This window comes from Lepus europaeus, chromosome 23 (genome assembly GCF_033115175.1).
Source record: "Lepus europaeus isolate LE1 chromosome 23, mLepTim1.pri, whole genome shotgun sequence".
Lineage (NCBI taxonomy): Eukaryota > Metazoa > Chordata > Mammalia > Lagomorpha > Leporidae > Lepus > Lepus europaeus.
In genome coordinates, this window is record NC_084849.1 from 6,875,608 (window position 1) to 6,901,430 (window position 25,823).

The 25,823-nt window shown below is 62.5% G+C and overlaps 1 protein-coding gene across 1 annotated transcript; it reads right to left on the reverse strand.

Annotated features, from left to right (window-relative positions):
- Positions 1 to 1,009: 1,009 nt before the first annotated feature.
- Positions 1,010 to 24,879, reverse strand: SETD1B (SET domain containing 1B, histone lysine methyltransferase). The gene is made up of 17 exons (XM_062182800.1): positions 24,785 to 24,879; positions 24,125 to 24,312; positions 23,873 to 23,971; positions 23,006 to 23,276; positions 21,010 to 21,122; positions 18,998 to 20,227; positions 14,680 to 15,510; positions 13,495 to 13,756; positions 13,057 to 13,418; positions 12,869 to 12,968; positions 11,956 to 12,480; positions 9,747 to 11,009; positions 7,158 to 7,324; positions 5,716 to 5,847; positions 5,499 to 5,618; positions 5,284 to 5,421; positions 1,010 to 3,252 (listed from the first exon to the last, which is right to left on the reverse strand). The coding sequence occupies exons 2-17, from the start codon at positions 24,296 to 24,298 to the stop codon at positions 3,079 to 3,081; spliced, it is 5,961 nt and encodes a 1,986-aa protein (XP_062038784.1). The 5' UTR covers positions 24,299 to 24,312; positions 24,785 to 24,879; the 3' UTR covers positions 1,010 to 3,078.
- Between the last annotated feature and the right edge of the window lie 944 nt (positions 24,880 to 25,823).

Here is a 25,823-nt window from a genome sequence, read left to right on the forward strand (position 1 = left end):
GAGGGAGAAGACAGAACGTGCGGGTGTGGTCCCCCTCGTGCTGCCCTGCCAGGCCCTCCATCACCGGCCTCACCCAGCACTTCTCGCCCTTGGTCGGCGGCAGCCACACCTGCCATCCGGCTGTTCTCAAATACTTGAGGTGGACACCTGCCTGCAGACCTTTGCCTTCCCTGTTCCCTCTGCCTGGACGGCCTCTTCCCTACCACTGCGGCCGACCCCCCACACCTGCCCCCACAATGGACACCCCTTCTCTTAGCTCTCTTCATCCCACCTCGATTCTTCAAGCCATTCGGCTCGGGATGCTTCCCCAGGGCCTGTGAGACTGGCACACGGTGGTACTGGGTGAATGAGTGAGTCAGGGGAGCTCTCCCTCCCTCCCGCCAGCCCACCCCAGTGGAGCGCACCCCCGCTTCACGTCACCATCGCCGGAGCAGGCTGCGAGCAGTCCTGTGTCCGTCAGGCTCGGTTCTCGACAGGACAGCGTTTGGGCCAAGGGTATGAGTATCTTCCGTCCCCACGGTCCCCATCTCAGGTCTCCTGCAGCTTGCAGCAAAGTGGGCTCCTGCTAACGGCATGCCCGTCTGCCGGCCCAGCCAACACCGGCTGTTTCCAAACTCGCGTTTGCCACCTTGATGGGGAAATGGTGTCCTGCTGTCACTGGCATCTCTCCAGTGAGAAGGGAGGCGTGGGGTCTTCCCAGTCCGGGTGCCGTCTGCAGGACCTGTCGCCCTGGCCCCGTGGGTGTCGGGCGTTTTGAGCACACACTCCCTTTGTGGGTTCTTTTGGTGATGGCCACAGAATGCTTGATCGGATCTCAAGGGCAGGCGGTGACACCTTAACGTTTTAGGCTGTGGAAGGCCGTCTGACCGTGATGTGGCCCAGTTCACAGAACCCACCCAGTGGACCATGGCACACACTGCTGTGCAGAGCCTGGCCGGGGAGTGCTCCCCGCAGAGAGAGAGAGCGAGGAGGACAGGCAGAGAGAGGAGAGCGAGAGAGATGGCGGATCTGTAAGAAAAGTCAGTGTATTTATGGTTTGCTTTATAAAAGTTACTATAATACAATGGTACATAGTATTGAATTCACAAAAATATGAACAAATATTTACAGCAACACACACCCACAACGGAAACACTTCTCTTCAAAACAAGTTACATACGGTGACAGAGTCTACACACAAACATCCCTAGATTTCATCTCTTCTCTTCTTTGCAGGGGGCGGGGGGCAGAGCAGAAACCCCTAACCTTCAAAAGCAGAGCTTTGTTCAATGCAAACAAAGAGTTGAAAGAAAAATGAGCCAACACTCTTCTAGATTATTGCAAACCATTCTGGGTAGGGGCGGGGTTCCGGGGAGGGGGCCCAGCCCCTGGCCCTTGGGGAAGTTAACAGTGGCCCCAGTGTGGTGGGGCGAGGCCGGCCCCTCCCCTGGTTTCCTCACCTCCCCCCCACTTCTTTCTTTCCTGGGGGGAGGGGAGGGGTGAGAATGAAGTCTCTGCCAACTACACATTTCCTTGTGTGAAAAATAAATATTTCCTCGGTTGCACAATTAGGCAAAGAACCGCACGTGGAAGAGAAGGTTGCCGCGGTGCCAGGGACCCCACACCCCATCGCATCCTAATGCCACCGACTTCCTCGCCTTGAAACCGGCGGGCTCGGTCTCCAACCCGAGAGGGTCTGGGGTGAACTGGAAAAAAAAAAAAAAAAAACCAACAAAACCACCAACGACAAAAAAAAAAGAGAAAAATAACAATTCTTTGTACAGAATTTACATGATACAAGCTTGACACAAGCTGAGATAGCAGAGGCCGCGCGTCTGTCCACGGGTAGGAGCCGCGCCGCGGGGCCTCTCGTCCTGGAGCCGCCGGTCACCAGTCACGTTCCAGAGACTATGTACACGCCTGCGCTGCTCGCCGGGGCCGGGGGACTCGCGCTCGTGCGCCTGTCGTGGTTTTTCCCGGAAGTACGAAGAAATGAGGCCTAAGCCCCCCATCTGTTTCCACAAGAAACAACGTGCCCCGGAGTCCTTCGCGGCAGTCTAGGTACAGGGGCTGCGGCTGAACTGCCAAACCCATCGTTTTCCCCTTCGTCTGGATTTTACACACGCATAAGGAAAAAAAATCCACGGATATAAACCCTGAAGAGGATGGAAGGGGTCAAAAGGGAAAAAACTGTCAAAGCCTTGGATCTGAGTTTTCAAATCTTCTCTCCAAGATTCTGCTTTCTCTGGGAGGAATAAGCTGCTCACTCAGAAAATAAATATGCTCTGGCCTGGCAGGGTCGACGCTGGGCCGGGGGCGTGGAGCTTCACTCCACTGCAGTGGCGGGGCGGGCACGGGCAGCTCACCAGCCCCTCCCAGCCCCCGCACCCAGTCTGGGGTCCCCGGGGGCTCCCTCGCTGCTGGCATCCGAATGAAAAAGTAAACATTGAACCCAAGGTTTGGGGGGGTGGGGAGCAGGGAGCCCATGGCGCACTCCTGCCTGGGACTGGATGGCTCCTCCAGCAGCTCGGGGAAGAGACTGGGGAGTGGGTGGAGAAGGCTGGGGGGCTCCTCGCTGCGTGGCGGGCAGAGGGGGCCTGGCAGGTACGTAGTGTTCTGAGGTCACGGCCGCTGGCGGCCCCTGCCCGCAGCACCTGGCCAGCACCCCGGTCGTGGAACCGAGGCCCCGCTCTGATTCTGCCTTCACATTTCAACGGTTAAAATGTCTCTTCTTACGACGAGGACGAAAATAAAGAGAAGACAAAAACAACGTAGCAGCATTCACGGGAAGGGGCTGAGGGTACAGACAGAGAAAAGATGGAGAAAGCCGGAGGGGAGGGACTGGGTGTGGGAGTCAGAGACACAGAGACAGAAGTTCATGGCCAAGGACGATCCTCAGAGGAGCAATTCTGGAAACGAAGAGACGTGGGCTGACGGACAGAGAAGCCCTTTCCCGCGGAGAGGCTGGAGCTGCAGGGGGTGTCCTGGGGTAGTGTTGGGGCGCCGGGCCCTGGAGGGGCCACAGGGGGAGAGGGACAGCACCTGAAATGAGGCGGGAGCTGGGGCTGGCCCCGGCCGACATGTGGGCGCCGGGCGGGGCTAGTTGAGGGTCCCCCTGCAGTTCTCGGAGCCGCACAGGCAGGGGATCTTGACGTCCTCAATGGGGAACTTGTAGTCATAGGTGATCTCCTCGTTGACGCTGATGTGTTGCTTCGAGTAGATGACGATCTTCTTCTGCGACTCCACCGTGATCACCTTGGCGTAGCAGTTGGGCTGCGGCAGGAGAGGAGGGGGAGGGTGAGCCCCAGCCCACCCGACCCCACTGCGCCTCTGCTCGGGGCCTGACTTCCGGCCACAGGGTCCCCTTTCCCTTCCTACTGCAGGAGACTCTGCAATTTGTCCTGCCAGCCGGGCCCTCTCTTCTGAGCTCGAGACAAGGGTGCTACCAGCTACGCCCCCAGCTGCCTAATTCTCTGAACAAAGTTTTATTGGCACACAGCCACCCCCTTTCACCCATTCCCTGCGTGTCACCTGTGGCTGCCACTGTTCCAGCCACAGAGTTAGACAGTTGCTGCAGACATGACCTGGGCCACAAAGTCAAAAATTCTGACCCGGAGCAATCTGGCTGCTGTCCCAGACCCATGACTCCAGGCACCCGCTTGGCACCTGCCCTCAGCTGCTCCGGGAGGTGGCGTTGACTCAGGAAGCTCGAACCTGAATTCGTGACCTGCTCCTGCTTGGGGCAGAGGCCACACCGGGCACCAGGGCCCCTGAGCAGCCACCTCCCCTCCTCCTCCAGTGCCAGCTCCAGCCCCACCGTGCCTGGGACGTTCGAGCTTCTAAGGGAACTCTTGAGTCTGTCTACGGGGCCTCCATCATTGCTCCCTGGATGGCAGCAGCCCCCACTGCCACTCTCCTGAGCAAATCTAATCGTAGCCTAGCAGCCAGGGGAAGCTCTCCCAAGAGCCGACAGATCTCGTCACCCTACGGCTCCAAGCCTAGTTTAGAGAAACTTGTCAGCACCCTAGCCCCATCCAACCTGCCTGCCTTGTCTTCTCAGCCCGGCCTGCTGGCCCCTAACTTGTTACCCACCACCTCCACATGCTGCCCCTCAAACCGCTGTTCCAGCCCCTGCCCCCAGGCCTTTGAACATACCACTCCCCGACCAGAACACCTGCCCGCCTTCCCACTCTGTCTCTCAGATCTCACAGACTCCCAGGAAAAGTCTCTCTGGTCTCTAAGGCCAGACAATGACCAAGTCAAAGCTGTGAGAGCGAGGACGCCTACAGGGCTGGCCGTGTGAGCACACACCAAGGACCTGCATGTGGAACTCCCACAACCTCTGACGGCACGGCTGCCATTGCCTCTGCTTCACTGATGGGGAAACTGAGGCGCAGTGATGGTAACTGTCCCACAGCAAGGATGCCAAAGCCTGGCCCCAGAGTCAGGGCTCCTCATGCTGGCACCAGCCTGCCTGTGGTGCCGGGTCTCTCCCAGCACACGAGTCCTCGCGGTCAGCGCCCCCTCCTCTCCAGCCCTGCACCACCTGGTTCAGGGCCGGCACTGGGGCACAGTAGGCTAAGCCTCTGCCTGCGGCACTGGCATCCCGTATGGACACCGGTTTGTGCCCCAGCTGCTCCTCTTCCAATCCAGCTCCCTGCTAACGGCCTGGGAAGGCAGTGGAAGACGGCCCTGGACCCATATGGGAAACCCAGAAGAAGCTCTTGGCTCCTGGCTTTGGATCAGCCCAGCTTGGGCCATTGTACCCATTTGGGGAGTGAACCAGGGGATGGAAGACCTCTCTGTCTCTCCTTCTCTCTCTCTCTGTAACTCTGTCAAATAATCTTTAAAAAAAATTAAGCTTCAATTCACTCAAGACTCAGTCCCTCGGTTGTACTGGCCACACTGCAAGGGCTCGATCCTATGCGTGGCCAGTCTTCCTCAGTGGACAACACAGAGACACGGAGCCCACTGCAGGGAGTCCCGGGGGAGGCTGTGCCGAGAGCCTGAGCTCTCTCCAAGCCTAGCCAAAGGAGGCACTGAGGGGGAGCCCATGACTGAAGCAACATTTCCTGAGCACCACTAGTGCTTCACACCGCAACAAGAGCCTCACTGTGCCCATTTTACAGATGAGAAGACAGAAGCTCGGAGTTGAACAAGGCTCCCTGCACAGGGCCTCACATCCCTACCTCCCCATGAACATGACCTGCACTTGGGAAGGAGGCCGAGCCGGCTCCCCTGCCGGGGGGCTCCTGGGTCCTCTTCGAAGAGGCGGGCGCAGCGCTGGCCCTGGCCGGTACTCACGTTGCAGCTGTGGTTAATGAAGCGCGCAAAGTTGCCGCACTTGGTGGCGTCGATGATGGTGTCGTGGTCCACCCGGAACATGTAGCTGCTGCCGATGCCCTCGTCCTCATAGCGTTTCTCCCGCATGTCCGCGATCACCTGCCAGCGACGGGGCGTCAGGCAGTGCCCCGCGGCCTGCGTCCACCCAGGTGCCCGCCGTGCCGGGCCGCACCTACCTGGCGGATGTTCTGGCCCACATACTCGATGACCATCTCGTCGGCCGCGATGGGCTCCATGGCGAACAGGCCCCAGTCGTGAATGTGGCTCTTGCAGAATTTGAGCTTTTTCTTCCGGAACTGAGGGAGGCAGGTGAGGAAGAGTGAGCCCTGCCCCCCAGGCCCCAGTGCTGCCCCTGCCCCCGCCACGGCTGCCGTGGGCAGCACCCAGTCTCACCTTGAGCTGGTTGAACTTGAGCAGGTCACTGTCGCAGCTGCCAGTGAAGGAGGACAGCAGGCGGCGCTGCTCCGAACGCCGCTCCGAGCCGGCCCGCGTGGAGGCGTGGGGCTGTGCGGGGATGCTCATGCCCTGGGAGTGCACAGCCACCGCCTCTCAGACTCAGACCTGGGTCTCGAGCGCTCAGCGGGGCTGTGCCGCTGGCCCTTTCACACCCGACAGCCCCACCGAAGCTCTGGGTCTCTGCTGTCTCCGACTCCCCAGGCTTCTTGCCCTGGGCTTTTCCACACCCATCTGTCCCTCGCTGTCACCATTTCTTTGCCTGCTCCTTCCCGTCAACATCTAAGCATCCTCAGCTCCCCCCCTCCCCAACGTCTGCTGTCTTTCCCTCATCTTAGCTGTTCTGAAAGATGGCAGGCATCTACCCAAGGCCCCGCTGTCCCCTCAAACTCCTTCCTCGAAACCCTCGTGTCCCATCTCTCAGTCTCCACCCCCGTCCAGCATCCATCCACCCCAACGCTCTCCCAGGTGAGCTCCTCATCTCCATCCTGACAGTGCTGACAGGTCCCCAGAAGGAAATCCCCCACCCAAGCTCCACTGCACCCCGATGCCCAACTGCACACCTGCCAGACCTCCACATCCGATACCCCACACTCCCATCTCAAGCTGTGCCACAGGGAGGTCTTGGCGCTTGGCTTCCAGCCCCAGCCCTGCCCATGCAACTTCCTGGACTCTCACTTCCATCCCACCCTCGAGTCTGACCTGGAAACCACAATGACCCTCAGGCGGTCTCCCCATCTTGACGCCCGCAGTCAACTTGACAAAGCAGCTGGTGCAAGCTTTAAAACCCAGACTGAACCACGTCACCTGCACATCTTGTCTGAAAACCCTCCCTGGGCTACCACGCACCGGATACAAATCTAAGCCCACCACTCTGGCTCTCAGGACCCTTTCTCCTCCCCGCCTTGTGGCCTTGCACGTGCTGTTCCTGTCTGTGGCCGACTGCATTCAGTGAGCCCTCTCTAGTGCCATCTTTTTAGCAAGGGCTTATCTACTTCTCTGTTGTCTAAAAGCCCCCCACCCACAGGCGCCTGCCCTGGCTTCATCCAAGCCTGGCTCCAACGTGACACCCTCCCCCACCCTGTGACTCACCCCTCCCTAGCCCCTTTCCTGATCTCTCCACAGCATCCCCTCCACCAGGAACTACCAGCTCCTCCCTCCAGGAGAACCCCGGATCTGCAGCCCCAAATGATGCCCAGCACACAGCAGGAGCTGGACCTGCTGGAGACACAAGTCTGCTCACCCTGCTGCCGGAAGCCTCTCAGGGGCTCCCCAGTGCCCGTGGGACCCAGACTGCTTCTCGACTGGGCTCTCAGGCCCTGCCGGCCTCCCCTCTCCCCTCTCCCCAGTGAGCCCCAAGTGCCTCCCCCCGGCAGCAGTACCTGGGTGTCGGCAGGGGGCTCGTCGGTGCTGGCGCGGCTGCTGTTGAGGTATCTGAGCTTGTCTTTCTTGTCGATGGTGTAGAAGCCCTCGCTGCGGGCACAGCCCGTCACGTGCTCACGGATGCCATCGTCCCGTTTCTTTTTCTTAGCTGAAGAGAGGCTGGTGGGTGGGTGTGGGTCAAGGGCCATATGGACATTCTCAGAGAACCTCTCCCGGCCCCTCGCGATGCCTGTCCCCCCCCAGCCTTGGATCAGCATCCAGGGATGGTGAGACCAGCTGTACCCATCACCTCTACACTTTCTTCATGTGGCCGCTGGTCAGCTGGCCGAGACTGGAGTCAGGACTTAGCTGTACAGCCTTAGGGATTATGTTCTTTTGCCACTACGTGCCTCAGTTTCCCTTCCCTGAAATGAGATGACAATGAGGCCTGAGGGACTAAACATGCTTAGGGCACCCGGTAGACGTCCTGGCAGGGGAAGGGCTCAATAAGCTAGTGTCCCACAACAGGGACAACAGCGCCAGCCCCGGGCCGCACTGGCCACCAGCACAGCTCTGGTGAGGAGCAGGTTCTAGGGCCAGGTTTGTCTGGGCTCAAACCTCAGCTCTGCCACTTTGCAGTGGCGTGGCTTTGGGCAGGACACTTAACCTCTCTGAGCCCGTTTCTTCACATGTAAAACAGGAGAAATAATACCCCTACCTCATTAGACTACTGGGAGGATTCAATCAGGGGACGAGGGGTGGGCATTTGGTGCAGTAGCTGACGCTGCTTGGGACGCCCACATCCTCTATCAGAGAGCCTGGGTTCCAGTCCTAGCTCCTCTCCTGCTAGAGGCAGCAGGTGATGGCTCAAGAGGTTGGGTCCCTGCCATCCACGTGGAAGACACAGTTGAGCTTCCGGCTCCAGGTTTTGGTCTGGACCAGCTCTGGCTATCGCCGGCATTTAGGGAGTAACCACAAGACAGGAGACCTCTGCCTCTCCCTGCTTGTCAACAAAACAAAGCAAAACAGGCGCCGGCATTGGGGCGTTGTGGGCAAATCCACCGCCTGCAATGCTGGCATCCCGTGTTTGCTGGTTCATGTCTTGGCTGGTCCATTTCCTATCCAATTCCCTGCGAAAGTACCTGAGAAAGCAGTGGACGAGATGGCCCAAGTCCTGGGGCCCCTGCACTCACATGTGAGACTGGGAAGAACTCCTGGCTCCTGGTTTCACGCTGGCCCAGCTCTGGCCATTGCAGCCATTTGGGGACTGAACCAGTGGCTGGAAGATCTCTCACTCTCTCCCCCTCTGTCTGTAACTCTGCTTCTCAAATAAATAAATCTTTAAAAACCAAAACAAAGATGCTGGCATTGTAGCACGACAGGTTAAGCTGCTGCCTACAATGCTGGTATCCCCCACTGGAACACACATTCAAGCCCCGGCTGGTCAACTGTCCTATCCAGCTCCTTGCTAACATGCCTGGGAAGGCAGTGGGAGAGTCCAAGTGCTAGGGACCCTGTTACCCGTGTGGGAGACACAGATGGAGTTACAGCCTCCTGACTTTGGCCTGGCCCAGTCCTGGCCACTGGGGCTATTTGGGGAGTAGATCAGAGGATGGTTCTCTGTCTTGTCTTCTCTCCATCACACGTTCAAATTAAATAAATAAATAAATAAATAAATCCTTTTTCTTGGGCCAGAACACATGTGTACTCGTCCTGCCCTGTGGTTATGTCACATAATCCCACTGTTATGTTCAGGTCTGGGACCTGCCACCCCTGGGGTGAGAGGGTTTGGCACAGAGGGACTGGTTAAAAGTGATTCAAGGGTTAGCACTGGGGCACAGCAGGTAAAGCCACCGCCTGCAGTGCTGGCATCCCATGTGGGCATCTGATCCAGCTCTCTATTGTGGCCTGGGAAGGCAGTGGAGGATGGGCCAGGTCCTTGGGCTCCTGTACCCACATGGGGGACCCGGAGGAAGCCCTTGGTTCTTAGATTTGGATCGGCTCATCTCTAGCCGTTGCAGCCGTTTAGGGAGTGAACTAGCAGATGGAAAACCTCTTGGGCCGGCGCTGTGGCTTAACAAGATAATCCTCCGCCTTGCAGCGCTGGCACACCGGGTTCTAGTCCCAGTCGGGGCGCCGGATTCTATCCCGGTTGCTCCTCTTCCAGGCCAGCTCTCTGCTATGGCCTGGGAAGGCAGTGGAGGATGGCCCAAGTGCTTGGGCCCTGCACCCCATGGGAGACCAGGAGAAGCACCTGGCTCCTGGCTTCGGATCAGCGAGATGCGCCGGCCACAGCGGCCATTGGAGGGTGAACCAACGACAAAAAGGAAGACCTTTCTGTCTCTCTCTCTCACTGTCCACTCTGCCTGTCAAAAAAAATAAATAAATAAAAATGAAAACCTCTCTGCCTATGCCTCTCTGTAAATCTGCCTTTCAAATAAATAAATAAATATTTATAAAAAAATAGATCAATAAAAGTGATTCAGCTCAGCCTGCACTGTGCCCTACACACACTTGGGTAGGTGACTTGGAAGCTAGACAGGGGCATCGGGCCCAGGGGGCTGTGTTCCGCACGCCAGCGGCACAGACCATAACGTCCAGCAGGATATAGGGGTGGTAAACCCAGAGTGTGTCATTGAGCCAGTCCATGCCGTTGTCCTGCTGCAGCAGCCGCTCGTAGGTGACACACAGGAAGCGGATGTCCTCTTCGTCAATGCCACCGTTCCAGATGTCATACAGGATGGTCATCTCCTCAAACTCGGAGCGGGGCCGGAAGAGGGGCTGGGGTGGCGAGAGCTCGGGTGAGACAGACGCAGCCACCAGGTCTTCGTGGCGCTTCTTGGGAGGCCGGCGCCATGGCCCCCGAGCCTTGGCCAGCTCCATGTACTCCTCGGGAACCTCATCGCGCCCACGGGGGCCTGGTGGGATGGCCTCAGAGGGCCACTGGTTGTCTAGCTCCTTGAAGGGCAGCTTGGTGGGCTCAATGGGTGGTGGAGGCAGGGGTGGGGGAGGTTGGGGCGGGAGGGGCGGGGGTGGGGCCGGGATCCCCGTGTTCCGGAAGTCCAGGGTCACAGCCCGGGGATCGTGGGTGCTGGGGAAGACAGGGGTCTGTGGCTGGCCTGGCAGGAGCAAAAGGTCCCTTCCCAGGGTGGGCCCTGCTGGTGGCCGGACCAAGGGCCCATCCAAGGACAGCATGGATGGTGGGGACCGCCGGGGCCGGCCCGGCTTCCTTTTCATGGGGGAAGGGCAAGGAGCCAGGGGAGCAGGCAGCAGGGGTGGCAGCTGGGTTGGAGCCCGAGTCTGGGCACGTAGGACAGGAACAGGCAATGCCAGGGGCAGGGGCAGGGGCAGGGGCAGAGGGAGGGGTAGGCCTGTCTCCAGGAGCACCGGGGAGGCCAGGGGGCCAGAGCGTTCATCGCGCCGGCCAGTTGGGAGAGGACAGACTGGCAGGAGCAAGGGCCCGCCGGGCTCAGGGAAGGTGGGCGTGAAGCTAAAGTCCCGGCCAGGTGTCCGTGGGAGGCTCCCGCTGCCCAAGCTCGGCGACTGGGATGGGTAGGAGAAGGGGCTGCCAGGCACCTGTGGGGAGCTCAGGGACAGGCCGCTGCTGCCCCCTGACAGCGGGGGCTCCCCGCCTGGCGTGGCTGGCACTGTCTCTGTGCTCTGTGACTTGGCCAGGCTGCCACAGAGGCCTGGAGTACGCGGGGGCTGGTCCTCGGGCAGAGGCTCCAAGGGGGCGGGTGGGTGTGGAGGGTCTGGGGTCTCAGGCTCCGGTGGTGGACTGGGTGGCCGGGGTGGCCGGAGGGGTGGCAACGGTGGCTGCAGAGGCAAGGAGAGCGCGGGAGGGGGTGCAGGCTCCACTTCCAGGTTGTCCTCTGCAGAAGGGAGGGCGGAGAGCAGACCATTACTCGGATTCAGACACCTCTCCAGGGCCGACTGTGGTTGCCCCACTATGTGCTTGCCACCTGCCCAGCTCACAGCCCTCTGAGCCCCCCGGGGTCTGCGAGCACAGGGGCTGCCTTCCAGCTAAGCCACTCGAGGACTGCTCAGCACCCAGCCCAGCGCGCACAGTAGGTGCTTCTGAGCGCTGCAGCACATCAAAGGTGCAGGAGACATGGCTGCTAGCCTTTCACACTGGCTGTCCTCACCGTGATGCTTCTGTGGTCCGAGATAATTAGCTTTGAGGTGGGCAGAGAACTCACTAAGCCTTTTCCCCGCAGCACTTGCCAGGGCCATTGCTGTTTGCCCCCAGTATTTACCTTCCTTGCCCCATAGAACACATTCTAACTTTTCCTGTCACCTCTCATCCTGCCCACAATGTGTGCTCCACGGGGCAGACATTTCTGGTTGGTCCACTGTTGTATGGTGAGTGCCTAAAACACAACTGGGGGCCAACACAGCCTTGGTATCAAATCACTATTCAAAGACCTGCAGTGTAGCCCACAGCTAAATAGACAAAACACCTTACTGTCTTCTCTCCCGTGGGATTTACTCTAGGTAGGTGCTAACGGCAAGTGGCTTCAGAAGTTAAAACAAAACTAAGTAGCGACATCCAGAGGCCTAGTCGGGGTGCTGGCTACATTTCCTGCTCAGCAGCAACACCGTAGCCAGCAGCTCCTGCAGGCAAAGCCCTCCTGGGCAGCACCTGCAGCTCCACCCAGGATGCCTCGCCCATGCCTCTGCCCTCCTGCCCACCGTGCCTATGTCCCTCCTTTCAGGAACATCTCATGGGGCCAAGGGTCCCAGGACTACACCGAGAATCCTGGCACTGAGGAAAGCACCAGCAATGAAAGCTGCACTCGCAAAGGCTACAGGCCTTACCTGGCGGGAGCTCAGGGGACGACGGCGGCCGGGCCTCTGTCTCCACCGCCTGGGGCTCTGGAGACAGTACCATGGGCCCTTCCTGGTTCAGACCCGGCTCCTCTGGGGGCTCCTTGCAGTCCGTCAGCTCCTCAGTGCCCACAGGCAAGAGGGGCTCCTCCGGCATGGGGGCAGGCTCCTCGGGGGCTTCATCGTCCGCCTCAATGTCCACCTCCTCTTCCGTGCCCAGTGATTCCATGGCAGGAGCCCCCGGGGCCAGAGACTCCTCCTCGCCAGCCTCCTCAAAGCTGTCAGCACCTGGGGGAGCCAAGCTTTCCTCTGGCCCTGCCACCTCCTCTGCCTCCTCTTCTTCTTCCTCCTCCTCCTCCTCTTCCTCTTCTTCCTCTTCTTCGCCTGCCGCCACCTCCTCTTCGTCTTCTGAGGACTCGGATGAGGACTCGGAGCTTGACTCGAACTCAGAAGACCCGGAGCTCTCGCTGGAGGACTCAGCCTCGGCCTTGGACGTGGCGGCGCTCACAGTCTCCTCTGGATAGGGACAGAGAGGCAGAGCCGTGACTGCCGGGCCCTGACCCCACGCTCCTGAAACCCTCGAACCAGGGACGCCCGGGCGGAGCACATCCTGAGAGGCATGTGTGCGGCCAACTCAGAGAGCAAACTAGCGGCTCCTTCTCACCTGTGTCTGGGTCCAGCGTGGTTCCCGAGGTTCGGTAGGAACCCGCTGTCCCCTTAGCTGGCCCTGCGACCCTCCAGCCTGAGCCATCTACACACTCCAGATAGTTCACAAGAGTGCTGCCATCAGTAGCTTGTGTGTTTTAACAAGGTGGCAGGTCCAACTTTGCCCACACGGGATTTCTGACCGTGGCACTGGCTCTGGCCCCTGCACAGTGGCCCCTGGCGCCTGGGCCCCACTCACCTCCATCAGAGTCCCCTTCGTCCTTCTCGCTGGCTGCCGACAGGGCTGTGTCCTCGTCGTCAATCTCAGACTCGTCCCGGTCCTCGCTGTCATCGTCGTCCTGGGAGACAGGGCAGGGTGGGGAGCCGTGAGCCCAGGGCCAGCTCCCCTGCCCTGGCCCGACCCCCGGCCTCGTGGCCAAGTCGCACCTTGTCTGACGTGGATGAGGTTGAGGAAGAAGAGATCTGGCTCCTGGGGCCACCTTCCTCCTCCTCCTCCTCTTCCTCCTCTTCCACTTCTGCCTCCTCCTCCTCCTCCTCTTCCTCGGTGCTGTCCCGCTGCTCCTCCTTGTCAGAGGCCGAGGACGAGGGTGAGGTGGTCGAGGACCCCGAGGAGGAGGACGCCGACGAGGACGAAGACACCGACAAGGACTCCTTCTCGTCCTCCTCCCCGCCACTGTCCAGCTCCAGTGGCCGCGCCGGCCGCCGCCGCACACCCACGCCCTTGGGGTCCCGCTTGGCGAGCTCGCACGGGGCGTCGGCCATGTCCCGGTCTCGCTCCCGCTCGGATTCTGTGGGGAAAGGAACATCAGGACTGGGCTGGGGGCAGGGACCCCCGCGCCCCGCAGGATGGGGCGGGACACGCACCTTCGTCCTCCTCATCCACAGAGGTCGAAGGCCGGAGCCGCTTCTGGTCCCCAGACGAGGCTGCCTCCGGAGGCTCCTTCCTTTTGACCTTGAAGGAGGGCAGGCGGATCGCCCCGCGCAGTCCAATGCCCAGGCCCAGGCCCTCGCAGCCCAGGCCCTCGCCCTTGCCCCACGACTCCAGCAGGCACGAGGCCACTCGGTCCCTGGGCTTCCGCCGGTCCTCGTCCTTGTGCTCGCCCGACTTCACGGGGGTCAGTGAGGCCTGAGAGAGGGGACAGTCACCAGGGTTGCAGGCCACCGCCAAGTCTTCCAGAGGTCCTCCCTGAGCAGCACAGGGTGCCACAGGGGACCGCACACACCTGGCCCGTGCCCCGTGGCCCAGGAGCTCTGCTTGGTCTCACAGACCCTCCATTTCCTCACCTGCAAAATGGGGCCACTAAAGCCACCCCACTTAGCAGACTGGAATCCACAAGAACTACACTGAGTCCACATGGGCACTGCCGGAACACCAGTGTCACGGAATTCACACGGACACTTTCTAGTCTCTGACTCTACCCTACTCTGGACCAACGCACAGGAAATGGGCATCTCTGAGCCTTCGCGGGGCACTGTGGGCAGGCGCCGGAGCAGCCGGAGGACGAGCTCTGCCCCTCAAGCCCTCCAGCTCCTCTTACCCGGGTGCCTGACGGAGCAGCTGCTAGTTAGCGACTGCCGCTTCTGGTCCAGGAGGGTGGCAGGACCGGGCTGAGTGACAGGCATGTGTCAGCAACAGCAGACCATTCCTTCTGATGCTACTGGCCTGCTACACGGACGACACACAGGCTCTGACAGGTGCCGACTGCCTGGGCTGCATTTCCCAAAGCAAAACTGATAACCATGGCCACCTCTAGACAGAGGGACACAGGGGACTGGGGACAGCTCTGTGGCACGGCAGGTTAAACTGCTGCCTGTGACATAGGCATCCCATGTGCCACCTATTGAGTCCCGGCTGCTCCACTTCCTATCCGGCTCCCTACTAATATGCCTGGGAAGGCAGAAGATGGCCCAAGCGCTTGGGCCCCCGCACCCACAAAGGGGAAAGGTGGGCCACGCCGCAGAGAGAGGCAGGCCAGGGTCCCTCTGGGTGGGCGTGGCTGCCGCCCGGCGCTCCCCTCGAGCTCCCGGCAGGGGGCGCCGTGAACCCACCTTGGCCAGGCGCTCCTTCTTGCCCCACCACTCGTCGAAGGCCCGGAAGGCCACGACCTCCACCATCTTGCGGTTCAGGTCTCGCTTCATGATGGCCTTGAGCTCCTTGAGCACCACGAGCAGCACGCCGTCCACCGTGGCCTTGTGCGGGTCCTCCTGGCGCGGCACGTAGCCCGGCGGCGGCACGGACGGGTCAAACTTGGGCAGCGGCGGCCAGGGCTGGCCGCGGCCGGGGCCCGCACCGCCCAGCGCGAAGGGGCCGCGGTAGGGCGGCAGGTTCACGAACTGCAGGCCGGCTGAGGCGGCGGCGGCGGCGGCCGCCATGAAGGGCGGGTAGGGGCAGGCGCCCTGGCCGGTCATCAGGCGGCTCAGCATCTGGGTCTGCATCTGGAAAGACATGGGCATGCCGCCCCACTGGCCGCCCAGCACGTGGCTCATGTCCACCTGCACCACCGGGAACAGCGCCGGCGGGAAGGGCGGCAGCGGCGGCAGGATGGGCGGCGGCGGCACCCCCGGCGGCGCGGGCAGCGGGGGCGGCGGCACGGGCACGGTCACCGCCGGGTGCGTCGGGGGCGGTGGCGGAGGCGGCGGCGGCAGGGGCGGCGGCATGGGGAAGCCGGGCTGTGGGGGCGGCGGCGGTGGCGGCGGCGGCAGCGGCGGGAAGCCGGGCGGCGGGGGCAGCGGCAGGCTGGCGGCCAGCACCGAGGGGGCCGCCACGGCCGCAGCCGCTGGGGTCACCACCATGGGCTTGGGGCAGTCGGCGCTGGTGATGGGGGCCGAAGGCATCTCGTCATCTGAGATTTCCATGTCCTCGCCGGAGGACTGCTGGCCCTGAAGAGAGAGCAGAGAGTGGGTGGCTGGGGGCGGCCGCCTGGCTTCCCAGGCCGGACCCCCGCCAAGTCTCTCCAGGCCTTTGAGCCTCACCGCGGGCAGCATGGTACCTGCTCGCGTCCCCTGAGCATGCGCACAGCCGTTCACTCGGTCAACAAACACTGGCTCAGCACCTCCGTGCGGCGCTGGGTGCAGGTGCCAGGGTCAGAGGTGACACAGAGGTGACCACGAGAGTCAAGTAAGAGGCAGAGGATGGTGGGAAAGCAGGGAGAGGGAGGGTGGGCCCAGGGAGGGGGGTGCTGTTTCCACCAGGGTTTGGAGAAGACCACCAGTCAGCACTCCCCAGGCTGCCTCCCCCAAGCCTGCCCACCACCTCCCCACTGGGGCTCAGCCATCACAAGCACCCTGCGGTCAGTCTGTGGCCTTCCCTCGTGCCAGTGAGGACGCTGGGATGGGGAGAGTTAACTCAGCCAGTAAGACAGGGCGCCAGGACGCGGCTCCCCGTAGGCCCTGCAGCTCTGACACACCTCCAGTGCACAGACAGCAGGTGGGCTTTTAGTTTTCCACTGTTGTTCTGTTCACCTGCTCTGCTGCAGGGGTGGGGGGGGGCGCGCTGAGTGTGGGTGCCGAGTGGCTCAGAGCTGCACACAGTTTACTCTCTGCCCAGGAGCCTCACAAGGTGGCGCTGTCTACCATCGCTCCTGACAGGTGAGACAGACACTGCCACAGGCCCAGGGGGCTGGCACTGTGGCTTGGCAGGTACAGCCTCTGCCTGCAGCCCAGCACCCCATATGGGTGCCAGTTCAAGTCCCGGCTGCTCCTCTTCCAACCCATCTCCCTGTTAACGCGCCTGGGAAAGCAGCAGAGGATGGCCCAAGTGCTCCAGCCCCCACTACCCACACGGCAGACCGGCTCTTGGCTTGGGCTGGCCCAGCTCTGGCCATTGCCAACAATTTGGAGACTGAACCAGCAGAGGGAAGATGGCTCTCTGTCTCTGTAACTGTGCCTCTCAAATAAATAAATAATTAAAAAAAAAAAAAAAAAGACACAGGGCCGAGGGGAAGTGTAGCACAGTGGCTAAGCCATGGCTTGGGACACCCACTTCCCACACAGGAGTGCCTGGTTCAAGGCCTGTGCCCCCTTCTGACCCAGCTTCTTGCTAATGTGCACCCTGAGAGGCCGCAGGCACTTGGGTCCCTGCCACTTGCTTTGACCTGGCCCAATCCTGGACACAGAGGGCATTCGGGAAGTGAGTCAACAGATGGAGGACCTCTCTCTCTGCCCTTCAAATAAAACATATAAAGTTTAAATAGGACTGAGACTCACACCCAGGACCCCTGCCCAGTGACGGGCTGTTGTTAGAGTCCAGAGAAGGAGGGCCCAGGATGACCTCACGCCTAAAATGGGCAAGGGCCCCCTGACCTTGGAACTGGGGGGCAGGCTCCTCCTGGGCAAGGTGCAGCCAGGGGCGGTCTGGGGGGATGTGCCACCCCCAGACCCTCGAGCGCTCACACCCTGGATGAACAGATGCCCCTGGCACGGAGTCAGAGCATGTGAGTGTGGAGGTTCAGGGGCAGCTGTGCAGGCTGCAAGGCCAGGGCCTCAAAGGGAGACTGGGCTGGGGAGAGGATGACATTAAACCTGTAGCTGCAGCAGGGAGCCCCGGGTTTTATTAAGGCTGCGCTACACGCCCGCGCACGCACACACACACAATGCACACTACAGGCTCTCCCTCTCAGGGTCCCCCGGATATAGGAAGCAGGGGCAGGCACAATGGGCCCAAAACTCAGAAAGAATGCCCCAGTCCTGGACAGCACCAAGTGAGGCAGGATGCAGCACACAGAGGGTTAACCCAGGCCGCTGATGCCAGCCAATCACAGGGAGCCGCAGCCCTGGGCCAGCCCAGGGCCCGCCCAGCACCCGCCCCTCCGGCCGCTGGGGTGAGAACCGGCCACTGGGGTGAGAACTGTAGGCCAGAGCAGAGCGCCGCCGCTGCCTACTAAAGGTCCGGGGACGCCTGGAAGCTCCAGGCGACGCTGGACCTTTCAGGAAAGCACAGCACCTACTGTGAGACTGTGAGACAGCTACGCTCATTGGCCCATTTCACAGATGATGAAACTGAGACTCAGGAAAAGTGCCTTCCCCAAGGTCACACAACCAGCAAAGTGGCAGAGCTGGAAGCCTGCGCCGCTAACCCGCGGCCTCTGTGGAGAAGGCACTGGCCCCCTTCCCATCACTGGTCCGTCCTGCCTTGCGCCCCTGCTCCGACCTCAACCTGGGCTGCCTCTGTGGGTACCGCGCGCTCCCACGCTCAGCCCTTGAGAGCGGGGAGTCCAGGTGCTGCTCTCCTGGCCGCCAGCAGGGGGCTCCCGAGGCCAGGCTGGAGGTCTCCCTTGCTCTAAGTCCTAAAGCTCCCAGACCAGGCTGTCAAGGGCCTCCCTCGGTCTCCCTTTCCCTCCAGCGGCTACTGGCAACGCTGGGCTTCTCAGCACTGGACCAGCTGCTCATGGTAAAGGTCCTAACCCCAGGCGGCCGAGAGGGAAGGGGACAGGGTCGGCAGCCCCACCCTTTGCACACCTGTCAGCTCCCCCTGCCTGGACCCCTGATGCCAGAAACCACTTCCCCAGAAGTGCCTGGAGGCCCCCTGTAGCCCAGCCACCTGTGGCACCCTCCCGGGCAGGCCAAGTTCCTCTCTGTTCCTCCCTGAGGCGGCCAAATGGCCCAGTCAAGGGCTCAGGAAGCGGGGAGCCCCCCCTCCACCCACAGAGGCACCGAGCTCCAAGCCCCCTGGCTGCTCCTGCCCGCAGGGTCCAGGGGCTCCAGAGCAGGTGTCAGCAGGGCCTATCGTGGACCAGCAGGAGGAGGGGCAGAGGCCAAGCAAGGCGACTTAACCCTCCCCAAGGGGACCTCCTGAGGCTGGAGGAGCACCGGCAGGGGGCTGGGGGTGGACAGGACGGCCCCCTGCAAGCCAGCCCTTCGCTCCCCCACTGCCGCAGCCGGGAGAAGGGGCACTTCAGGGCCCTCCCTGCCTGGTTTTCCATTTCTGCGGAGGGCACCAGGCCTGGCCCAGCATAGCCCCTGACTGGTCTCTCTCGTCCCAGTGTATCTGAGCATCGGGACCAGCCCTGATGTCCCCATGGTTGAAATTCCCACAGAGAAGGGGGGATTCCGTAACTCTCACCGCAGCCCATATCCACCAGAGCAGCTCGCGTGGGGATTTATCCCGAGGAAAAGTCCTAAGTCCCCTTACCCAACAAAGAGAGCAACAAGACTAGACCATGCCTTGCTTCTCCCCAGGGCTGTTAGGGAGCTCAGAGCCAAACCAGCTGCTCGGGTCACAGCCCTACGAGCTTTGCCCATCTTCCTTTCCCTCCCTCCGTCCGCCTGTCATGCTGGCTTCCCCAGCCCTGCTGCTGCAGACCCTCACCCTAAACGTGGTGGACAGAAAACAGACAGAACTGCAGACAAACGGACAGACAAGGGGTACCTCATCCATCTTCTCTGAAGTCGGGGTCCTGTCTCCTGCCAGGTCCAAGGCCACCTCAGCCGTCTGGCCCAGACGACCGGCGGGGTCCGGCGGGCCCGGCTCAGGTGGGGGCCGTGGCCCCAGGCCCAGGTCCAGCTCGTCATCGTCGTCAGAGTCAGGCAGTGGTGTAGGACTGATGTCCTCCAGGCCGGTGCTGGAGGGGCGCGAGGAGGGTGGGGTGGGGCCCCGGAAGCCGGGCTGGGAGTTGGTGCCAAAGGTGGCCAGCGGCGAGAGCTGGGAAGAGGAGGAGGAGATGGGGCTGCCCTCCATCTGCAGCTCCGTGTCCGAGTCCTGCTCCCGCAGGAAGGGCAGCTTGGTGCGCTGCTCCTTCAGCAGCATCTCGATGCGCGAGTCCAGGCTGTCGTGTGGCTTCTCGGGGCCTGCGGGGGACGACTCCAGCGTGGGGGTGCCGGGGCTGTCACAGGGCTCAGGACTCCAGCCAAAGGTGGGCCGGCCGCCCAGCTCCATGCTGTTGGTGTCAGGGGGTGGTGGGCCGGGTGGCGTGCCTGGCTTCTCCTTGGCAGGGGGCTCCGAGGGTGGCAGAGGTGGGGGCACAGGAGCCCTCCGGAACTCTCCGCTGTCACGGGTCCCAAAGGTGGCGGTGGCGGTGGGCTCCTCGGGGGGTGGAGGGAAGGGAGGCGCAGGGGTCTGATACGGAGAGAACGCCGATTTGAATCCGGGAGCGGGAGTAGCTTGGGCAGGAGGTGGTGTGTGGGCAAACGTGGCTGAATCTTGTGGCTGGGCCTTGAAGGGAGGGCCACTGCTGCCCCCACTGCTTCCCACTGCCCCGAAAGGGAGGTCGGAAGAGCCCCGGAAGGAGGCCGTGGTCCCGGCCACCGCGGTGGCTGCAGAATTGTGCACGTAATGATGCTCATGGCGGCGGTTGTAGGCGTCCGTGAACTTGCTCTCATGGCGCCGGGCCTTGAAAGTTGTTGTGGGGTCCTGGCCGAAGAGGTAGGAGGGTGTGGGCTGGCGGCTGGAGTAGCTGGAGTCCTGCGAGAAGGGGGTGCCTAGGCGCGGTGTGAGAGGGGTGCCCTGTCCGTAGGAGTTGGGTGTGTCCAGGCGGCAGCTGGAGTAAGCCGTGTCCTGGGAGAAGGGTGTCCCCCCGCTGGTGGGGGTCACAGAGGAGGAGCCGGAACCACAGCCCACAGACAGGCTGCCATCCTTGAGGCGCTTCAGGGCATCTGACAGCTACAGGGAGAAACAGCGAGGTGAGCTCACTAGGGGAAAGAGGACTGCTTTCACTTCTCTCTCTGGCTACTGGGAAACTCAGAGGCAAAGCGCTCTAGAACCACAGCATGTGGCCGGGACAGGGCAGAGATGAGGAAGAGTGTCGGGATGGTCCTAGCTTTACTCTCAGGAGTGGCCAGTCACTGCTAATCCCAGAGGCTGAGAAGGGAGAAGACCCTGACCCTTTGCTATAAGTGGGGATTTCCTAACTGCCTCAGGAAATCAAAGACCTCCCAGGCAGGGGCGCCACCAGGAACTGCGGTCTCGGCGGTAAGCAGGGGCCGAGGGCTTTGCTCTGCCCCCTGATGTCCCTGTTTGAGGTTTAAACGGTGTGTGACGGACAAGTCAGCTGAGCCACACGCGGGTGAGCAGAGCTTCCCAGCTGGCCTGCACCAGGGCGAGACGCTCCCCACGCGGAGTGGCCAGGTGGGCGTCCCAGGAGGCGGTGGTCTGGGGAGGGGTCAGCTGTGTCCTGGAAGGGGCCTGAAGTCTTCCTCAGGACAGGGGTTGAGACACAGGGCTCTCCCACAGCAGTGCTTCTGTGGGAACCCTGGCTTGCTCCAGACAGCGGAGGCAGGGCTCTGGAAGCCACAGGGAGCAGGACCAGCGGTGCCAGGGGAGGTGGGTGCTGAGGATGTGGGGTAGCTCTCCCAAAAGCCAGAGCTGTGAGGTCCCCGAGTTGGTGAGGCTTTCCCGAGGTGGAGGGAGGGAGGAGGGAGCACATTGGGACGGGCCAAACCCACCTGCAGGGTCTCGGTCACGATGGGAGAGACAGCGTCCAGCTCGCCCACAGGGAGGGTCTGGGGGGTGTACCGGCCCGTGACCAGCAGTTCATAGAACCGCATGCGGGTCTCCCCTGTGGAAAGGCAAAGGAGGGGGACTCAGTGGGGCTCCAGGACGGGGCAGCCCATTGGGATCCCAACCTGTTCAGCATCCTCGGGAGTCCCTTGTGTCAGAGACCCCAGGGACCTGAGTAAGCTCTGAGACCCTGGCCAAGATCCCGCCCCCTCGGCTCCTGGCTCAGGATCCCCGTCTGTTCAAGAAAGCTGCTAAACTCCATGATTTTTTTGACGTTAAAAATTAGAATGGAGAGCCTCGTAGGGCTGGGACGTCACCAAGCCCAGAACGAAGTCCCCTCCCTCAACCTGGGCCATGGTGCCCTAACAGTCCAGTTTCCCTGCCAGAGGTTCGCAGCAAGGAGCGGGGAAGCCGGGGACACAGAGGTGACAGTCTGTGACCAGCAGTTTGCACAGCACAGGACACTCTGGTGAACTCCAGGAGGGCCCCGAGTCTGCCTGGGGCCTGGCCCACTGAGCCTTTATAGAGAGGGGGCCCAGATCATGGGTATTTATAAAGCCTCTGAGACAGCTGCCTACATATGCAAAGGAGACACATTCCTGGAGCTACACTTTACAGTTTACTGGGCTCCTTCTTGAAACACAAACTATTCAGCTGGTAGTCCCTGGGGGGCGGGGTTCTCCTCCCCAGAAATGACGCTTTGGTGAGAGCTGGCTGTCGTAAGCACAAGGACCTCTGACAGGGGAGGGGCTCCACCATCCGTTTTCAGGGTGCAAACTGCAGTCACCCAAAGGGGTACATACACTTAAAGGGGCCCCACTCCTCCCCCAGAGATTGAGCCGCCGCGGACTGGACTGAGTCTGTGAGCCCCTGTGCAAGTGCGTGCGAGACCACGCCTACTCAGGACCGGACAGCCCCTTCTCCACCTAGACTCTCACTAACACTCATTCACACTCAAAAGCTAACAAAAGTTTACCTTTCCCTGCCTTGGGTTTGGTGTGCCCCACCTGTTTCTAAACCTTGCACTGACAAACCCGCTGGCAGCTGCACCCAAGCCCCTCCCCACCAAGGGCTCCCAGGGACCACCAGTGGGCTCTGGACCCAGCAGGGTCCACCCACAGGGCAGGCTTGTCCCACAGCAGCCAGCCACTTCTTTTATAGTAATAACGTTGGGGACTTCCTCAGCCCCTCTAGGGCTGCCCACCCCTCCAGCCAGCCTCCCAGAAGAGCCTTGCAGACCTTGGCGGGGAGCGTGGTCTCCCCAGCCTGGCTCTCCCAAAGCTGGCTCAGTAGTGTGCACCAAGCCAATCGACTGGTGCGGGGAGGTGCGCGGTCTCTTTAAGAGCGAGGAGGGAAGACACAGTGTCAGCCCCGAGCAGAGCACCCAGCACAGCCCCACACAGCCTGACTGGCTCACAGCTCCGCAGCTCCCTGGGCACAGGCTGGGTCCCGCTTCCAGGGGGAAGGGGCAGCAGTGGGGGTGGGGGGCTGCCGGGGCCCCAGAGGCCTCGCATTTCAGCAGAGGAACCCTCTCTTTCCGACTTTGAGGGCGTCCTATGGCTCGTCCTCAGCACCCCCTCCCATCAACAAACTCTGCCTCCTCCCCTCACACAGACAGCAACACTGGGGACTGTCTGAGCCCTGGTGAGGGGGGCCTGTGGTGGGGAAGCCTGGGGGGGTGTCCCTAGGGGTGCAGCGGCCAAGCACCAGCACATTTGGTAAATTATAGCCCGTCTCCTAGCAACAGACAACAGCTCTGGCTCCATGTGACTCTACCCTCAGGAGGGGGCCAAAAAATAAATAAGTTGTGTGTGTGGGGGGGTGAATCCCAGGGAAGATTGAGGTGGGGAGGCCTCCAGACGCTGCAGGGGGGACCCCCAGAGGCACAGGAGTGGCAGTGACAGGTCTCTGTGGCTCCTCCCCTCCCGGGCGCGCACTCACCTTTGGTGTCCAGCTCCACGTGGATGATGTTGCCCATGACTGAAGTGCTGTGCAAGTGCTGGACCGCCTCCTTGGCCCCCCTGACGGTGGCGAAGACCACCTTAGCAATCCCCAGGTGCTTCTTGGTCTTGGGGTTGTACAGAATCTCCACCTCCTCCACCTCCCCATACTTCTTGCACATGTCCCTCAGGAAGTTTTCTCGGATGTTATCATTCAGCTTGGCAAATGTCACCTGCTTCGGAGGCACCGGGCCCACGTAGAACTCATCGACCTGGCAGGTGCCGAGGGGGAAGGGAGTTTGGAGAACATTGAAACCGAAGGGAAAACACAGCATTCCCCAAACGCCCGACAGTTGAAAACAACGAAGGGTAAAAAAAAAAAAAAAAAAAAATTAATACAAAATTTTTTTTGAAAAAAAAAAAAAATGCACGCGGGCGGGCCCGGGAAGCGGAGGATTAAATCGTTTGGAACGTGGAAGTCCTCTGGGTTCGGAAGGAAAGGGGAAAAAGAAACAGTTTCTCTCTCCCCAGCCCCCATTCTGGCCTCCAGTCCCTGAGGCCCCGCCGGGGGCGACCCCCGAGGCTAGGAAGTCGTTCCCCCAAGCCCGGGTCCGGCGAGGGGGGCGGGCCCCGGGCCGGGCTCCTGCGCAGGCCGGGGCCAGGTGGGGACCGGGTGCCCCGCCGGGCGTCCCGGCGCCGCCGCCCCGAGCGGGAGCTCCGTTCCCGGCGGCCGGGAGGGGGGCGCCCTCCCCGCCGCAACTTCCCGGGGCCCCTGGACGGCGGGAACTCGGAGCCCGGCGGGGCTGGGTCGCGGCTGGCGTTATTTTCGAACTCGGGAGTCGGGGGGCAGGAGGGGGAGGGGTCCCACCTTGAATTTGGGCACCGACAGCTCCAGCTCCTTGTTTTTGGTCCAGATCCCGACGACCCGGGGATCCTCGACGATCTCCACCGGGCGGTTGCTGGACATCTGCGGGGAGCGACGGGGGGCCGGATGGGAGGAGGGCCGCCCCCCTGCCCGGGGGGGGGGCCTGACCCCGGGACCCCGGCCCCCTGGCGCTTGTCACACCCCGGCTGACAGTTGGCCGGGGGGTCAGCGGGGGCCCCCGGGCCGGCTACTCACCGCCAGGCTGAAGTGCTGCCCATCGTAGCGGTACAGTTTGTGGTGCCCCTTCTTGAGGGCCGGGTCGATCATCAACTTGTAACTTCTCCAATGGTGGTTCCTCCTCTCGCCCGAAGGGCCGGGCTGCGGCGGGGGCTGCTGGTGCTGGTGGTGGGGGGGGTAGCTGTTCTCCATGCCGTTAACCCAACCTGAAAACCAGCGAGTTGTTGTCGTCCGCGCCGCCGCGGCCGCCGCGTCCACACTCGCCCAGGGGCCCGGCCGGCCGGCCCCCGCCCCCACTTCCAGCGCGCCCCGAAAGCGCCGGCGCCCCCGAAACAAGAACGGAGCGAGGGAATGGCCCTTCCGGGGGAGGATTACGCGCCCGCCCGCTCGGCCACCGTCTCGGGGCGGCAGCGAGGGGCTCCCCGGCGGCCCCGCTGCGGGCTGGCGGGGCCCGGGGCGCCCGGAGGACGCGGGCTCCGGCCCATGGTGCCCGCCCGGCCGCCCGGCGTGGCGCTCGCTCAGTCCGGCGCGGGCGCGGGCGGCTCGCGGCAGGCCCTGGCGCCGCCCGCACGCCCGTCTGCCTGCCTGGGGCCGGGGCCGAGCCGGGCCGGGCCGGGGGCTCGGGCCGCCCGGCTGCTGCTGCCGCCCGCGGCCTCTCCCTCCCCGCGCCGCGCTTACATCCCCGCCGGGCGCCGGCCTCCCTGCGCCGCCAGCCAGTACATGGTGTCCCCCGCGGGAGCCGAGGCCGGGGCGGCCGGACCGGGGGCCCCGAGCTGCTGCCGCCGCCGCTGCTGCCGCTGCCGCTGCTGCTGCTGCCCGGGAGGCGGCTGGCGGCGGAGGCTCGGCTCCCAGTAGCCGCACATCCCACAATACACCGCTAAGGAGCCCGACCCGAGCGCTCACCCTCCTCCTCCTCCTCCTCCTCCTCCACCTCCTCCTCCTCCTCCTCCCCTCGCCTTCCTCGCCGCTTCCCCAGGCGCTCTCCCGGCGGCGGCAGCTGCGCCGCCAAAGCCCCGGGCCTCAGCGGCCCCCCACCCCTCACTCGCGCGCTCCCACACTGCCTCCCCCTCCCCGGGGGGAAGGCCTTTTAATTTATTTATTCTGCTGGGACTGATCTGGGGGGCTTGGCGGGCGGGGGCGCGGGGGGGGGGGGCTCGGCGGGCTCTCCCTCCCGCGGCGGGGGGCGACCCTCGGAGCCGTGCGCCCCCGGAGCCTCCGAAAACTGTGTTCCAAAGTGGCGTGCGCGCCGGCGGTGGGCGCGCGGGGAAGGGGCTGGGCTCGGGCGCGCGGTCGTGCGGCTGCGGACGCCGGGCCGGGGGAGGCCGGCGTCGACTCGAGGCGAGTTGCCATCGAGGGATCTCGGCTCCGGCTTCCTGCGCGGGCCCGCGACCCCCTCCCCCCCGGAGCTGCGAGGGTTGGAACCGAGTTAGCACTCGCCCCGCTGGGAGGAAGCAGCCCCCCGGCCTGGACCTGGGCCACTGGAGCCTGGTTCTCCGCTGGCACTTTCGCAGGGGAGCGCCCAGCGATTGTCCTGGACACATGCTGCCCCCCGCCCCCTCCCGGCGGCCGGCCTGCAGCCGCCGGCGGCCGACACGGTCCCCCCTTTTTTGCATTTCTCTTTTTCCTTCCCCTTTCTTTATTAAAGGTCCGGGAGCGGCGGCGGCCAATCAGCGCGCGGCTTCCATTTTGTGAGTGCGACTCGGCGGCTCCCGGGCTG

Excerpts from the sequence above, each read along its gene's own strand:
- SETD1B (XM_062182800.1), bottom strand. The coding sequence starts at position 24,298 with ATGGAGAACAGCTACCCCCCCCACCACCAGCACCAGCAGCCCCCGCCG. Across the intron at positions 20,228-21,009 it reads TCGTGACCGAGACCCTGCAG|CTGTCAGATGCCCTGAAGCG; the intron begins GTGGGTTTGGCC and ends TTCTCCCTGTAG. Across the intron at positions 5,848-7,157 it reads AGCCCCCTGCCGACACCCAG|GGCATGAGCATCCCCGCACA; the intron begins GTACTGCTGCCG and ends GTGCACTCCCAG.